Source organism: Taeniopygia guttata, chromosome 4, assembly GCF_048771995.1.
Source record: "Taeniopygia guttata chromosome 4, bTaeGut7.mat, whole genome shotgun sequence".
Taxonomy (NCBI): domain Eukaryota; kingdom Metazoa; phylum Chordata; class Aves; order Passeriformes; family Estrildidae; genus Taeniopygia; species Taeniopygia guttata.
Window position 1 is genome coordinate 63,069,074 of NC_133028.1, and position 15,424 is coordinate 63,084,497.

At 48.1% G+C, this 15,424-nt stretch overlaps 2 protein-coding genes across 4 annotated transcripts; both read right to left on the reverse strand.

The window, feature by feature from the left end:
• Positions 1-3,357: 3,357 nt before the first annotated feature.
• On the reverse strand, positions 3,358-7,101 carry LOC101234245 (placenta-specific gene 8 protein-like). 2 transcript variants are annotated; one of them, XM_030270379.4, is made up of 5 exons: positions 7,004-7,101; positions 4,502-4,646; positions 4,152-4,276; positions 3,695-3,798; positions 3,358-3,528 (listed from the first exon to the last, which is right to left on the reverse strand). In XM_030270379.4, coding segments are annotated over exons 2-5 (336 nt in total). In that variant the 5' UTR covers positions 4,608-4,646; positions 7,004-7,101; the 3' UTR covers positions 3,358-3,527. The 2 variants fall into 2 exon arrangements, with proteins under 2 accessions (XP_030126239.2, XP_004176333.2); XM_004176285.5 differs by lacking the exon at positions 3,358-3,528 and having other exon boundaries at positions 3,691-3,798.
• Positions 7,102-7,995: 894 nt separating this feature from the next.
• LOC105759190 (placenta-specific gene 8 protein) lies at positions 7,996-11,275 on the reverse strand. Of its 2 annotated transcripts, XM_012573303.5 has the most exons (5): positions 11,135-11,275; positions 9,399-9,527; positions 9,125-9,249; positions 8,408-8,511; positions 7,996-8,147 (listed from the first exon to the last, which is right to left on the reverse strand). In XM_012573303.5, coding segments are annotated over exons 2-5 (345 nt in total). In that variant the 5' UTR covers positions 9,514-9,527; positions 11,135-11,275; the 3' UTR covers positions 7,996-8,146. The 2 variants fall into 2 exon arrangements, with proteins under 2 accessions (XP_012428757.1, XP_030127808.1); XM_030271948.4 differs by lacking the exon at positions 7,996-8,147 and having other exon boundaries at positions 8,404-8,511.
• Positions 11,276-15,424: the final 4,149 nt, after the last annotated feature.

A 15,424-nucleotide genomic window follows, 5' to 3' on the forward strand; every position in this document is an offset into this window, starting at 1 on the left:
CAAAGACAAGTGCTGTGTTTTTCACCTGGGGTGGGGCAGCCCTGGGTGTACAGACAGACTGGGGAATGAGAGGCTGGAGAGCAGCGCTGTACAAAGGGCCCTGGAGGTCCTGGTCGGTGGAAAGTTGGATCTTAGTCAGTGCCCTGGCAGCCAGGAGGGCAACTGTGTTCTGGGGGGCATCAGGCACAGCATCACCAGCTGGGCAAGGGAGGGGATTGTCCTGCTTTGCTCTGCTCTGGGGCGGCCTCACCTCCAGTGCTGGGGGCAGTGTGGGGTGCCAATATGTAAGAAAGTATGAACTACAGAGAGCATCCAAAAGAGGCAACAAAGATGTTGAAGGGCCTTGAAGGGCAGCCATACCAGGAGTGGCTGAGGTCACTTGGTCTGCTCAGCCCAGAGAAGAGGAAACAGAGGAAAGACCTCATTGGAGTGACAGTTTTGTTGTGAGGGGAAGAGGAGGGGCAGATGCTGAGCGCTTCTCTGTGGTGACAGTGACAGGACCTCAGGGAATGGCCTGAAGTTGTGTTAGGGGAGGTTTAGGTTGGATATTAGAAAAAAATTTCTTCGCCCAGAGGGTGATAGGGCAGTGGAACAGGCTCCCCAGGGAAGTGGTCACAGCTCCAAGACTGACAGGGTTCAAGAAAATTTTGGACAATACCCTTGGGTACATGGTGTGGTTCTTGTGACTGTCCTATGCTGGGCCAGGATTTGGACTTTATGATCTTTCTTGGGTCCCTTCCAACTCAGGATATTCTTCCATGAGTTAGGAAAAACCAGAGCACTTGCACAGGATGCAGAGAGAGGTGACTGTTGCTCTCAGCAAGACTGGTGCTCCAGCTTAAACCAACCAACCAACCAACAACAACAACAAAAGGAGATGAAAAACTGTGGTTACTTTGTTTGCACAGATATTTGCTCTACGTTTAAGAGCCAATATGTTTTTTGGTTTTTTTGTGGTTTTTTGTTTTGTTTTGGTTTGGTTTTTGTTTTGATTTTTTTGTTTTTGTTTTTTTTTGTTTGTTTGGGTTTTTTGTTTGTTTGTTTTTTATTGTGGGCACAGGTATCCTTGAGATTGTCAATTCACAGTTGTTCCTGTCTTCAGGCATGGAACAGACTGTCTGAAGGAAAGTCCCAATTGATGCTTGCATTAGAGTCTGAAACACTGACTGAAAGGAATTCAGCCTTTCTTCAGTTTCAGGAGCTGGCCAGGAGCAATTTAACTTCACTGGGAAGTTTTTTCTCTTGGACACATGTATAGGACACATGTCTAGACAGTCTAAAGGGACTGTGTTATCAGCTCTGTTAGCTGCTAAGATGTTTAGTGGTCCTGTATAAAGATAGTACAGAGCCATTCACATTCAAATAAGCAATGAATGAAAATGCATTGTAGGAACATGATTCCTCAGAGATAAGATTACATATTTCATTAGGGAGAGACAATGCACACTTTGGCATGTCATGGCTTTGCTACTGCAGGGTTCCCACAGGGAGCAAGGTTCATGTCATGCTGCAGGGCTTGAAACATGTGCCCTCAGGAGTGCAAAACTCAGTAATGAATTCTACCCTAATAAATCCTTTCTGATCTTACTGTTTCCAAGGCCATGCCTGCCCCACATGCTTATTTATAATGCACAAAAAGTGCTCATAAATTTTTCCTCACTAGCTTTGGGCAAACCTGTGGTGTATCATAGGATTACTTAATGTTAGCATCTGATTAAATATGGAGTTCAACTTTTCACACTTCTGTTTTGTGCTTGGTCACATGTGAGGCACACCCATAACATGCAGCTGACCTTTGGTCAGTTCACAACGCATAAAGCCTGAGATGTTAAACACACCATAAGTGAGGTACCACCTTATCATTCAGTCCTTCCAATACTCTGTTTAAATATTAAATCTGGCAGAATGCCACCACCAGCTGTCCATTAACTGAAATAAAAGGTGAAATCTGCACAGCAGCAACACCAGCCAAGGTGTGTCCCGAGCTGTGCCCGCCCCTTTTTTGTTTGGAGTTGAATGAAGCTCTGAGCTTTCACTTCAGCACTGGGAGGCAATGTTTAAAAACCTGATAAAATTTTATTACAAGGAGAAGAATACACATCTTGTATGAGTAATTGCTATTGAAAGTCTCAAGGTGATGAACCTCAAGGAAGGGATGTAGACATTGAATCTAATGTTAATCAACATGATGCTCACCAGGAATGCTCCGGAGCTGCTGATCAGGCTGGCATGATACTGTGCAGTATTTCCAGCTTGGTGTCAAACCTCGCAGGAGTCATTTGGTCTCTCTCATTAGCCCTGGAAATAACATGATGGGCCTTTCCCTTGTAATGTTTAACATTCCCATAACAAATAACTTAAACTATGACCCAGAAAAGTACCAGTTAAATCACTGTGATGTTAACATCACATATTTTTCTTGAGTGGGAGGTTTCCTAGCAGGCTCCCTGCTGCTCAGAGTGAGCTGCATTTTACTGATGTGTTCCAACCTCCTGAATTTAGATTTAGAGCTATAACCCTTCACAGCCTTGCTTTGAAAGCAGAGCCACTTTCTCCACACCGTCAGCAGCGGCACAGCCTCACCCCTTCACACCAGGGGCAAGTGCAGCGGGAGTTGTGATGGTGAGAACAGGCGAGTGGAAAAGGTGTTTTTGAATAAATTCTCATCCTGTCCTGCAGGTAGCAGCTCAGAAGCACAGACATGACAAAGCCTCCGGGCCCCCTGCAGCCGTCTCTGGGCAAAGCCCCACCTTTCTCTGTTGAAAGCAATAAACTTTAAACCAGTCTGGGCCAGAGCAACCCCAGTGCCAATTTACCTCTCCTTGTTTGTCACCATGGTAGCCAATGTATAAACCTTTACACCCCCAAGCTCCAGCTCTTCCACTATAGCATATTACAGCCACAAGCTGCAGGGGCCTGACCCACAGAGAAGCCACTCCCATGTGATAGTTTCTTCACAATGTTTATGTGGGGAAAGCAGAGTGACTTGGAATCCACAGCATCACCAGCACTCCCCACTTGTGTCTTGGTGCTGAGGACAGTCCAGGCATCCATAGGGATGGGCTCAGTGCTCTTGGGCCTCTCTGAGCAGTGGGCAATGCTGTCACCAGCTCTGCACATTGCTGGTGTCCACAGAGAAGTTGTTCCCATAGCAGACTTGACTTCTGTTTTATCTTCTCCTCACTGAGTGGTCAGACCATTTTTGTGGTCAGACCATTTTTGTGGTCTGACCTCATTCCAGTGTGGGTGTGCAAGAGTATGCCTCATTTACCCAATAACCTTATCATGCCTCTGGCCACACAGCCTAGAAAAGTACAGCACTGATTCTGATGCTGCAAAAAGACACAGAGACAGAAGTAACAGCACACAGGCAGGAAGACAGGCAGTGCTTTTATTGCTGGCTTTACCCCGGGAAAAGGGGATCGAGCACAGTGAAGGCAAACTCCCGATGCTGCAGATCCCAACATCCAGGGCAGCAGCAGCTCCTGTCTGCAGTGGCTTCACAGGGCGCACTGAAGATGGCAGCATCTGCAACGGGATAGGAGAGCAGGCTCACCCTTTCCTCAGCCATTACTGCTCCAGCACTGCTGCAATTCCGCATCTGGAGTCAGGTGTTGGAGGAAAGGGAGACCCCGGGAAGCCGCTAGGTGCTGTGCAGCAGTGAGACAAAGTAGGGCCAGCACCCCCAGCTTACCAAAATATGCCCATTGCCCTCCTCCGGTTGATGTCTCTCTTCAGCTGGCAGAGTGCACAGGGGCCGCACCACCAGATAGAGCAACAGTCTTGCAGGATGGAGCCCTGTGGAGCAAGGGATATTGCATGAAAAACCCCTTCCCACACCAAACGTTAAGCCTTTCAGCCTTTTTATTTTACATCGTCAGCACCCCGTGACATCTCACCCGGCCCTGCAGCATCCTGCTGCTCACATCCAGCAAGGACTGGGATGAAGCAGTGTGTGCTGGGATTACCTCCAGCTCACGGGGGTGAGGCAGACGTGTCCCTGAGTCCTGGCCAGCTGGGATGCTCATGCAACACATCACCTCTGCCCTTCCCCTTGGGCACGCCTTTCTCCTTCCGTGAGCCCCCAGCACCCATCGCCCATCCCGCGGCTGTTGTCGCTGTTGGGATGGGCCCCTGAGCTGGTCACTCACCGGGATGTTGTATCTGGTGCGGTACAGGGTCCTCATGGCCACGCTAGAGCCACACAGGGAGCACTCATTCATGTCCCCAGCCACTTGGCATGTCAGGCAGGTGAAGCAGAACGTCCCACAGAGACCTGTGGGACAGTGAGACGTGGGCTTGGCCGAGGGGTGCAAAGAGGGAGGAAAGAGGGAAAAGCCAGCCGAGAGCTGTGGATCTTGACACCAGGTAAGAGCTGACCTGCCTCCAGTACCCATGGAAGTGGGGTTTGCAGCAGGGGTAATGCTGCAGGAGGAGCAGGGTAAAACACCATGAAAACATCACAAGGAGCAGTAGGAATGAAGGCTATGTATGTACTCACACACGCCACAGTCGGAGCAGCAGTCCAGCAGCCCTGTCTGCCACTCCCCCGGCTGCTGGGCAGCTAAAAACATGGGCTGGACTGTAACCACAGTTTGAGAGGCCATTGCCAGCACGGGCTCAGGTCCCTCCAGGAAGATTGTGGTCTGGAAAGAAAAGCCATCAGAGGAAGATGCTGCAGGTGTTTCTGAAGTGGGCATCCTGCTCAGGCTGCTGCATTCAGAGAGAATTCCCCAGGGAGTCCCCACTGCCAGGGTAATGTCACCCTCACCACGAAGTGGGGGGCACAACTCTGCCAGAAGCTGCCACTACCCTCTGAAGCAAAGCCCTCCCCAAAACCAGTCTCTGACCAAAGGCAGCAGCACATCATCCCTATGCAAGTAAAACACCTCTGTGAAAACAGAGGTTCTCCTGCTTCAGAACTGCAGTGTTTCAACACTTCAAACTAGTCTTTTCAACTCCAGGTCATCTTTCATCATTGTCTGCGTAAAATCAGATTAAAATATCTGTAAAATTGTCTGCATAAAATTGTCTGCATTTTGGACTGTTTGCTTGTTTGTTTGTTTGTTTGTTTTGTTTATGATCACAGTCTCCCAAAGTTACTACTGCTTAGTTCTAGCCTCCCCAAGCTTTCAGGAGTCACCTTAATCTTTGCTTTGTTCTGTGAGAATCTCAGCCTGTTTGCTTCCCCCACTCCCTTCCTTCTTCACTTGCCTTCTTAGTGTGCTTCAAGACAGTGGGTTTTCCTTGTCTCTTTCCATCACCCTAAGCCCTGCCATCAGTTCCTCTTTCTCCTCTACTTAACTGTCTGCGCCAACATCTCATCCTCCTCTTCCTCAGTCTTGTGGGGTCACCATGGCCTGTGGAGTTCCTCTCCATTCCATCCTTCCTCAGCAATGGTCTGCATTCTTTGAGAGTAGGAAAGCTCCTGCTCCACAGTACCATCCCCAAAATCACCTGACCAATGTAACAACTCCACCTGCACATCCATCAGTGGCCCCTTCCCTCCCTGCCACCCCTGCAAGGCACAGCACCAGCTTCTGCCACTCTCACTTTTGGTTTTGGAGCTTTTGTTAAATCAAACAAACAAAAAAATAGAGGATTCTCCCACAGGAGAATTCCCATGCAGACACACGCCCTGGCCTCTGCCCAAGCTCAGCACCAATTCGTTAAGCACCCTAAGAGGATTGTTTTCACACCAGAATTGCACAGTTACACAAAGTTAAGTATTAAACAACACAAGAAATGGGGTGGAACAATTACTATGCCCAGCACTCAGAGCTCATTACCCACATCAGAGTGGCACCAGCTGTGGCATTGCGTTTGTACTGACTAATGCCAACAGGTGGCAAAGGGTTGATGGCTGTGCTGGAAACTCCTGTGACTCCCCAGCATACAGACACATCCCAGTTATCAGAAACAGCCTGTTGCTGTAGGATGAGCCCTTGTTCCTGGCAGTCCCAGGAAGAGGAAACAGATTGTTGAATTATGGTGTCAGAGGGAAGAAATCTGGTAAAATTCTCCACATGGTTTGCTCCTGACTTTTTGCAGCTTTCTGTAGGCAGTGGAAGCATGGCTGGGCTGTCCTTATCTGAGATACCTGTGAGTGCAGCAGGGGACACTGCACCCCTCAACCCTCTCCAGATGCCTCCTGGCCCTGCCTTGGCCAGCTGTCCCTGTTTGTTCATCCACGAGATCCCAGGTAATTCCCACTACCTCTGCAGCCAATGTAACACCTCCTGACATGCCAAAACAGCAGCCCCTTCAGGAAGCCTTGGCACATGATGATTTAAGAAGCAAGAACCAGGAGGGGCAGGGAAGGAGACAGACCATGGACAGGCTGTGCAGTGATAAGCCCAGCATGGGGCTCCCATGCAGCAACAGGGATGTCCAGCAGCAGGCAGGACCACAGGGACCACAGGGAGAAGTGTGCACAGGAGCAGCAGCAGCAAGAGAAATTTTAGTGGCGGGATCCTCCAGTCAGGCTTCCCCTTCCCCTCCCCAGGTAGGAGCACACCACATCCCTGCACAGATGGTGCTGCAGTGCAGAGCAGGCAGCAGCCTGGAGAAGCCTCTGCCACAAACTCACCTACTAAGAGATGGCCCAGGCCCAGCACACCAAATGTATCACAATTTCACAATTCACACCCCCTGGCATCACCAGCCATGCTGGAATGACTGATGGGCACAAAAGGATCCTGAGGCTCATGCAGCTACATTTCACCAACAGCCAGAGTCATAAAGCTGTATCTATAGGCACTGTATGTGCACAAATACAGTGCACTATATGAGCAACACAGTACAAAAACTGCTGTCCTCTACCTCTGTTCCCACACCTGTCAAGATGCCATCAGCAGCACCCACCATGCTGTGGTTAACCCTGAAGCAGCTTTCCAGGTAGAAAACCTCACCTTTGCTTCCAGCCCTTCCCCTTGCCCAGCATCACCACTTCAGCCATGAGCAGTTCCATACCACAACCAAAGCAAAGCCATGCCATACGTACTTTCCAAGCTGTCCTTGTCCCAGCAGTCACTCACACCCTCTTACACCTTGTCCTTTTCCTGGTTTTCATGCTTTATATGTGCTCTGGCAAATGACCTCTGCTCCCTCTGACTAACAGAGCAAATGGTAGCTTAGGTGCAGCTTTTTAGTGGCAGCTTCCCTGCTGCATTCCTGCTGCCAGCCCTCGCCTTTCCCCACCCAGGCGTTCTCCAGGCCCAGAGCCCTGGTGGGAGAGGTTTCCAGAGAAGGGCAGTTTGTTTCCAGACTCCTGTGCTGCCCTATGTGCTGCAGGAGGTGCAGCACCTTTCCTTTGTCAAACCTGAGCATCTGCAAGAACTGCCTGAAACTGCACTGGGTGACACAGGGGCGGCCTCTTTCAGGCTAAAAGTGCATTTTTCTGCATTGCCAGACATCATCCATAGGACCATCTAAGCCATCTGGGTTTAAGCAGTTGGGAGTGCCTTCACACCCACCCAACCCTCAGCATGGACAGAGCCACTACTTGCCCTTAAAAAAATTTGTGGTAAAGGTGAAGACAAGAGTGGGGACAAAAAAATAACCATAGTCTCCTTAAAGAATGAAGCTGGGAGATATTTGCAGGGATCAAAAGTCCTTTGGCATTTGTCTCGAGAGTGATGGAGAGAGAGTGGATGCAACCTCCACCTTCTAGAGGGGAATGCAGGGCTCACAGCCCAGTGCAGACAGATGGGCTGTGTAATGCCATGTAGGAAGATGGCACTGTTTGTACCTGGAGAACACATATAACCCATGACCCAGCCAGGTGGCTGTCCAGGGCTGTTGGTCAGTGACACCTTTCTGAATTAGGGGCTCCATGGCATCAGCTCATCTTGGTGTTGAAGAGATATGGACCCTGAGCATTAATTCCTCTTCGCCTGCAATAAACAACCTGGCTGGGTTGTGAGTAATCTGTGTTATCTGGAGCAGGAGAAGAATGGGTGCTCTCAGGTGGTGCACAAGTGACATACACAGAGGTAGGAAGACAAACTCAAAACTTTATTTCTGCAGTTAAGTATGGAAAATCAAATGCAATCAAGGCAAACTCCACATGGTGCATTTCCCAACAGTCAAAGTATCAGTGGCTCCTGCTTGCAGCAGCTCCAAGAACGCAGTGAGAATGGCAGCATCTGCAACAGGATGGAAAAGGAGTGTCAGGACTGAGTTGTGCCTCACCACACTGTGTGTATCACCCCAGTCCTCCCCCCTCCACAAAGTCCCCAGTGACATTTTGCTTCGGGACAGGTCACTCTGGTCAACCGTCCATGGTCATTTGCCCACTGCAGCAAACTTGGTCTGGCGTCGAGATGTTGGCAGGAGAGGCTCTGGGAAGTCACCTGGCTGTGTGTGATGGCAGCTTTATGGAGCAGCACCAGCACCCCTGGCTTACCAGAATATGCCAAGCTCCCTCCTGCGGTTGATGTCTCTCTTCATCTGGCAAACAGAGCACACGGGGCACCACAGGGTGACACAGTAGTCAGAGCAAATGGACCCCTGTTAGGGAGAAAGTGGTTAGGGACAGAGGCTTCCCAGAGACCATGTTCCAGCCAAGAAAATGTTAATCGCATTCCAGGTCAAGTGCTCCTTTTTTTCTCAGCAGGCTGCAGCATCCAGAGTAGAAAACACTGAAACCCTGGGCTGGCAAACCACAAGCACCACGGGAAGAAAGGAAGGAGCCCTTTGTGCAGCCTGCAGATGGCTACTTATCTTTTGACTTCTGAGGTTCAGACTGGGAAGAAAAATGCTCACAGGAACACACAATGTAGGCAGATTGATCTTGGGACCCTATGGTTTGCCCCTGGGATGCCAGCAACCACCTCCTCTGCAGGAAGAAACACCCTCACGTATGCACTGTCCACCCTTCTCCCAAACCTGATTATGGATCTTTATCAGTGTAGCCAACTTCACCTACTCTTTATTCAGCCCACAGTTATCTCAAGTCTTTCCCATCATTCAAAGCTCAAAGAAGGAAGCAGCAGCTGAGGTAGATACGAATGGGAAAAAAAGGGGAAGTGGAAATCACTTCTGTGCTGAGCCCCTCCCTTAAGTGCAGAGAGAGGGGCCTTGGGGCCTTTCAGCAGGGTGAGGGGGGAGGCTCGGCACTGACCGGGATGTTGTATCTGGTGCGGTACATGGTCCTCATGGCCACGCTGGTCCCACACAGGCAGCACTCGTTCATGTCCCCAGCCACTTGGCATGCCAGGCAGGGGAAGCAGAACATCCCACAGCAGCCTGGCAGGGGAAGAAATACAGCACTGGCTGAGGCTCTGCCAGCCCACCTGGAACCACTGGAGCAGCTGGGAGAGCCAGGCTGTCTGGCTGCACAGTGGCAGCACCCAGCCAAGCAGCAGGGGCAGGGAAAGTGTGTCCTAGGCACTCACAGACACCACAGTCAGTGCAGCAGTCCATCAGGCCTGTTTGCCACGTGCATCTTGAGACAGAGGACATGGCCCCACCGTACTGAGGCTGGATTGTTACAACAGTTGGGACAGCCATTGCCAGCTCCTCTTCTGAAAGACACAGGAAACAGGACAGTCAGTGAAAAAACTATCTGTGGGAACTGAACCTCCAACCAGAATGGTGGCTAACACCCTTCAGCAGGCCACCTTTTGCCCAAGGTCCCCAGCTGCCACTGGAGGTGATAGAGCATAACCATATCTTGCTTACATTTCTATCTGTTCAAGGTTTTTGCTTTATCTGACATTTTATCCAGCCTTCAAAATAGCATCAGGCCACCGATCTTCCCCACTCCACTCCATAAAGGCTTTGCTAGTACTCAGATACGGCTCATTTTCCTTGTGCTGAGCTGGGCTGGGCAGCGAGCCCAGGGAGTGACTCGGGCATTCCAGTTGTTGAACTCAGTGTATTTTACACAAGATGGCTTTAGCATGGGCACGGGGCATGTGGGAGACACCTATGGACTCATTTCCTCATAACAAAGCCAGGCTACACACAAGATAGCATAGAAAACTTGTATCTCTGGTTTCTTGACGTAGGGAGCCAGAAAGGCAGAAAATCAATGTCCAAAGTCTGAAACAATCTCCTTGCCTTTCTGTGGTTAAGCAAGCAAGTAAACCTTGAAAACCAGTAAGCCTCAGGTCTAAAATAATAATAATGATGATGATAATAGTAAGAATAGCAACAAGAACAATTCCTTTCTGCTCCTAATTCCCTAGCCAAGTAAAAAAGCACAGAGTATTTCTAGGTAACAATTCTAAGAAAGTTTGGGCTTGGGTGTGGTTCTCTGAGACAAGATAAACTGCCTGCTCACATTTGTTGCACCTTCCTTTCTGTCAGTTGGGTTGGTTTGTGTTATTTCTCAGAAACAGCAGTTCAATAAAGGCAGACCCATCCTACTGAGTGGTCAACCTCCTCCTTCCCCTCCTCCTCCTCCTCCTCCTCCTCCTCCTCCTATTGCTTCTGAGCTCAGAAGCCAGAATAGAAACTCAAATGAAGGAGTGATGCTGGGGGAGGGGAAGCACCTTTTTTCTCCATCCTTTGGAATAACGTGTGATTCTCCAGAAATCCCACTCCTAGCTTCAGCTGGCAGCACACACCAGCCTCCAAGCCCGGCGGGGGTGCAGCTGGAGGTGGTATCAGGTGTGTGTCCACAGGGAAGTGCAACATCTCTGCCTATCCACAGCTTCCCTCTGCCAGCCAACAGCAGTGCCACTCACACCTATTATTCACCTATCTTCTCCTCTCCTAGCCACAATCAATAATGAAGAGTTTGAAGCATAGCTGCTCTCGCCACCAGCAGCACACCCCACTGAAGGGACAAGCAAGCACACAGAAAGACCAGGTATAAAAAGCAATCAATATCCAAGCTTCTGGTAGGGTAGCTCAGTTTAAACAAAGAGTAAAGTACCAGTCAGATTCCTTCAGCACATTTATACAACTGTGTTAGCATCAGAAAGCAGTAAGCAAAGGTAAACTCTTCATAATCCAGCTTTTTAAAAGTGCCCCCCCTCACTTCCCCAGGTAGGACTTGCCAGATAGTTTGATTTATATTTTGTGGTAAGCAGGGAAAAAAAAAAAAATCCCTACTTTGACACTATTATCCCACTCTTCCCAGGCTAACAAGTTACTAATATTTCCATGCTTTTAGAGAACTAACCTGGTGAGCAGCTTTGGCCAGTGCAGACTTCCTCTCCCTGCACAAAGAGGCTCTGGCGAAGATGAAACTAAACTTTACTCCCTCCGATGTTCTTATTGGCAGCCAGCAGTAAAAAAAAATACAATGGGTGGGAAGTAACTTGAAGGGGGAGGTCAGGAGCTGTGCCCTGTCCTTACAACTACAGACTTTACACGTGCAGAGCACAGTGATTTATTTTTCCTTTTCCCAGGATAAGTTTTTTTTGTTTTTTTTTTTTTTTTTAAGATGTTTGCATGTTTATTGCCTTATTCCATTAACTTTGCCCACATGTTGTTGCTGCTCAGGGAAAAGCAGCTCTGAATAATGTACTTTCATTGGGACAGATATTTAGGTTTTCGTTTCCTATAAAATATATCCCATATGGGGACGATTTCCATAATAATTAGGCTGATTCCCTAAGAGCTTGTCACAGGCCATGTAGCCCAGCCACTACAGTAAAATTAACTGAGCAATTACCATACACACATAAATTTCACTTTATAAGATACTAATATTACAGTTTCTGCACTAACATGTCCCAAATACATAACCACTCATGCCCTTTGCAAGTCATGACAGTTTTGGATGTACTTCCAAATTTTGTGGAGAATCTGTGGTACCAGGACAGCACTTTTTGTTTCCCAACAGGATGCACATAGCATGCAGAGATCCCAGAGAGGGTCTGGGTGGCTGTTTCTCAGGAGGAAGTCAAGTTCAATGCATCCCATGGGAAGTGCTGCTGATGAGATTCCCTTCTCTCTCACCCTCATGAAGAACAGGGAAAGAAGTTTGGGCTAAACTTCAATATGGCAGCTTTGTCGACAGGCTGGGATTTAGGGTGTTTTAAGTGAAGGCTTTTACCAGTAGTGCTGCTGAGAAAACAGGGAGCTGTGCCTTGAAATGCTTCCCTTGGCTTCCAGCAGCTCCAAAGTTTAACTGTGTCTGCCCCTGCTTTACAATGGGGCTGCCTGGCCACTCTCTGGCTGCATCATACACAGTTGGTGTTCTTTGTAAGAACATTGCAATAGGACAAAGAAAACAGAGGTTTGCAAAAAAAATTGTAGATCAGCAGATTTTCCCTAGAGAAGGAGATGCCTGACATCCCACCAGCTGGCTGGATGAGGCTCATGGCCTAGGTGTCTGCTGGGGAGTAGGGAAACAAGAAGATGAAATGCAGTCAGGTTTTTTAGGTAGTAAGAAGGAAAGGCTCCAGAGAGCCCTCAGAGCATCTCCCAGTACCTAAAGGGAGCTACAAGAGAGCTGGAGAGGGACTTTTCACAAGGGCATGTAGTGACAGGGCAAGGGGAAATTGCTTTGAACTGGAGGAGGATAGGTTTAGTCTATATTACACAGAAATTCTTCACTGTTAGGATGGTGAGGCACTGGAATAGGTTGCCCAGCTAAGCTGTGGATGCCCCGTCCCTGGAAGTGTTCAAGGCCAGGTTGGATGGGGCTTTGAGTAATGTGGTATAGTGGAAAGCATCCCTGCCCATAGCATGGGGTTTGAAACTAGATGATTTTTAAAGTCCCTTCCAAACCAAGTCATTCCATTTTTATTTTTAAGAAGACAATGGAAAAATTCCACTGAAATCAATACTCACAAATTTAACATATACTACAGTAAATGCAATAATGATGAAGATTCAGGAGCACAGATTTTTAAAAAATCTCCCTTAACACCTTTTTGCTTTCTCTGCAAAGAACGAAGTATGGCTTACACAGTCTACCGCTGCATTTTATGGAGCAGCTACAACCAGAAACTCATTTATTCCAGTTTGGGCCACTCACACGTGTTATAAATGAAAATTTGTCCAGCCAAATTAAAATGAAAAAACAAAATGTTTATTTTGCAATCAAATTCTATCTAGCCAGCCACAAGGAAAGAACAGAGCTGAGCCCGGGGTCGGCCCTGGGTGTGCAACAAGGAGTCAGCCTCATCAGAGGTTTTCCTCCATGCCCACACACCTCCATCCTGGCACAAGCGGGTTTTATTTGGGAAAATTCCGCCTGAGGCCAAGATATCGGCAGTCAGTCTTTTCTGCCATTCAGAGTCCATAGGTTAACAATATTTTCTTTTTTGGTGCTGAAGAAGAACAGTTCAGTGTCTGGGAGTTGTTGAGTCCCTTGATGAAGTTTACGGGAACGCTGCATTCACACGTATCTGCCCGAGGATTTCCAGGATATCCATTCTCAGGTCGTTTAGCGATGATCAGCTCCTGGGCTCCTGGCCGAGCCCCATCCTTTTACTTGTAAATCGGGTTCTAATATACACCAGGTCGCGCCTGCGAGGGTGGGGGGGACTCCTAATACAAACCTGTATAATCCAACAAATATTCAATATCACATATATCATACTAGAAATGGCGCGAATTATATCTACTACACATAACACACGTGAATGTTTGTGCCTGTTCTCTGTACCACTTAAAACAAGTCCAACCTGCAACTTCAAACATGACCACAAATGAGCAAAGCCACTTTCCCCAGCACGCTGCCTTGTGCTATTGACACAAACTAAGGTGTTTTCAGTGGTGAGAGGTGTGCTCATTCACAGAGGGTCCATGAATCCCATTGGTGTGCAGGTCAGGGATGCTGCCTGGCACAGGAGGGTACCTGGGAGCTTCTCTCCAAAGCTCTGGTCCCACCAGTCCTTTCCACAGACAGAGTAACAGTCTCAGGGTTTGTTTCAGACATGGAAAAGGTCTTCTGCATAAGAAACTTCACCTTTTTTCTAGATGTCTCCACAGCTTCAATGGAAGAACACGTTACCCACAAACCTTGCTTCCTTCCCACAGCCTGAAATGGCTCAGGCAAAAGGGAAATTCCTGCAACGATAAAAGCTGCAGGAGAATGGAGCTGAGTAAGTGCAAGGGAAAGTTTTCACAGCCCTTAGAAATATAGCTGAGGGTCCGATGCAGATCTCACCAACACTGAAGCCACTGCAGTGATCAGACAGGAAATGATGCTATGGCTGGGAGTGTGCAGTGCCCTCTGGGCAAGGGGCCTGAGCCCCTGTGCCACAGGCACCCAAACATAAAGTCCAGCATACTGTGAAGAGCTCACAGCCAGGGCCAAAGGATACCTCCAGTTTCACAGCAGCTCTTAGCCAGAGCTGGTCAGACCTAAAAGTGGTTTCAAATCCCTCTGCAATTGCATGCTAGCGCTAGCAATGGTTTGTCACAAGATGTTTCACACATCTTCTGCTCCCTGTGGCTTGCTACCTTTCATGCTTTCAGTGGTGCCACTCTTTCTCCAGGTCACTCATACTTACAGGATAATGCCCTGTGGGAATCAAGCTTTACCTCAGAAGCTCACAAGGTAAAAAATAACTAAATAAAAAATCAACAAATCAATTCTCGTTATAAACAGACCAGTCCAACTAATACATTTTGTGGTCTGCTGCTTCATTAACTGCCTAACTCAAAAACTCACTAAGTTGCACCTACACACAAGCAGAACTTCTAGAGGGTGCAAGTGCAGATACTCCTATACCCATCCCCATCACCAGAGAATGGTGGGAAGCAGGAGATCCTCAGCAGTTCAACTGCTCTTGGGTCAGCTCCAGAGGCTTTCTGGAGTAAGCTGACCCATGGCTAATTTCCAGCTTGGACATGTGCTCTGTGCCTTTTCTATGGCAGTTTTATCCAAAGCTGACAGATTCCTCCAGAGCAATGCAGGGGATGACAAATCTTCCATTCTGCTGTCCCCTGTGTCTGCCACACATGATGTCCTTGTTTTAACACCTGAGCGGGAGCTAAGTGAACAGCCACACAGGATGTGTCATGAAGTTAATCCAGAATTAACCAAGGTATTGGAGAGAAGGACATCCAACACACTTTGCAACAATATTTGATGGGTGAAAAGTATTTTTTTTAATGTATTGATGTTACTTAGCAGAATAAGTTGTATTGTGGATTAAAAAGGGCCTTTACTACTTAATAATAATGATGTTTTTTAAGACAGATGGGAGAAGGTATTGAGAGAGTTGAACCAGGAGAGATGATGTGCAAGATGGGGAAGCTGTATGGCTCCATACCTGCTGCATGTTCATGACCCCAAGTCCTCTTCAGAGGAGAGCTTTGCTTCTCCATGAGTCTTATGACCCAAAATTGTTCACCCTGATGGAAGGGTAGGTTATAACCTCTGATGGAAGCTCCCCAGCTGTTTAACCTCCATTTTTCTGACTTAATGTGGCATAAATAAGTTAGCACTGAGCAGCTTGAATTCTTGAAGGCAATTTTTTGCCTCTCACTTCCCCTCCTGCCACTGATT

Coding starts and splice junctions, on each gene's coding strand:
- LOC101234245 (XM_004176285.5), bottom strand. CDS start 4,607: ATGGCCTCTCAAACTGTGGTTACAGTCCAGCCCATGTTTTTAGCTGCC. Junction 4,277..4,501: donor CTGCTCCGACTGTGGCGTGT/GTGAGTACATAC, acceptor ACTGTCCCACAG/GTCTCTGTGGGACGTTCTGC. Junction 3,799..4,151: donor GCACCAGATACAACATCCCG/GTGAGTGACCAG, acceptor CTTGCTCCACAG/GGCTCCATCCTGCAAGACTG.
- LOC105759190 (XM_030271948.4), bottom strand. CDS start 9,513: ATGGCTGTCCCAACTGTTGTAACAATCCAGCCTCAGTACGGTGGGGCC. Junction 9,250..9,398: donor CTGCACTGACTGTGGTGTCT/GTGAGTGCCTAG, acceptor TTCCCCTGCCAG/GCTGCTGTGGGATGTTCTGC. Junction 8,512..9,124: donor GCACCAGATACAACATCCCG/GTCAGTGCCGAG, acceptor TCTCCCTAACAG/GGGTCCATTTGCTCTGACTA.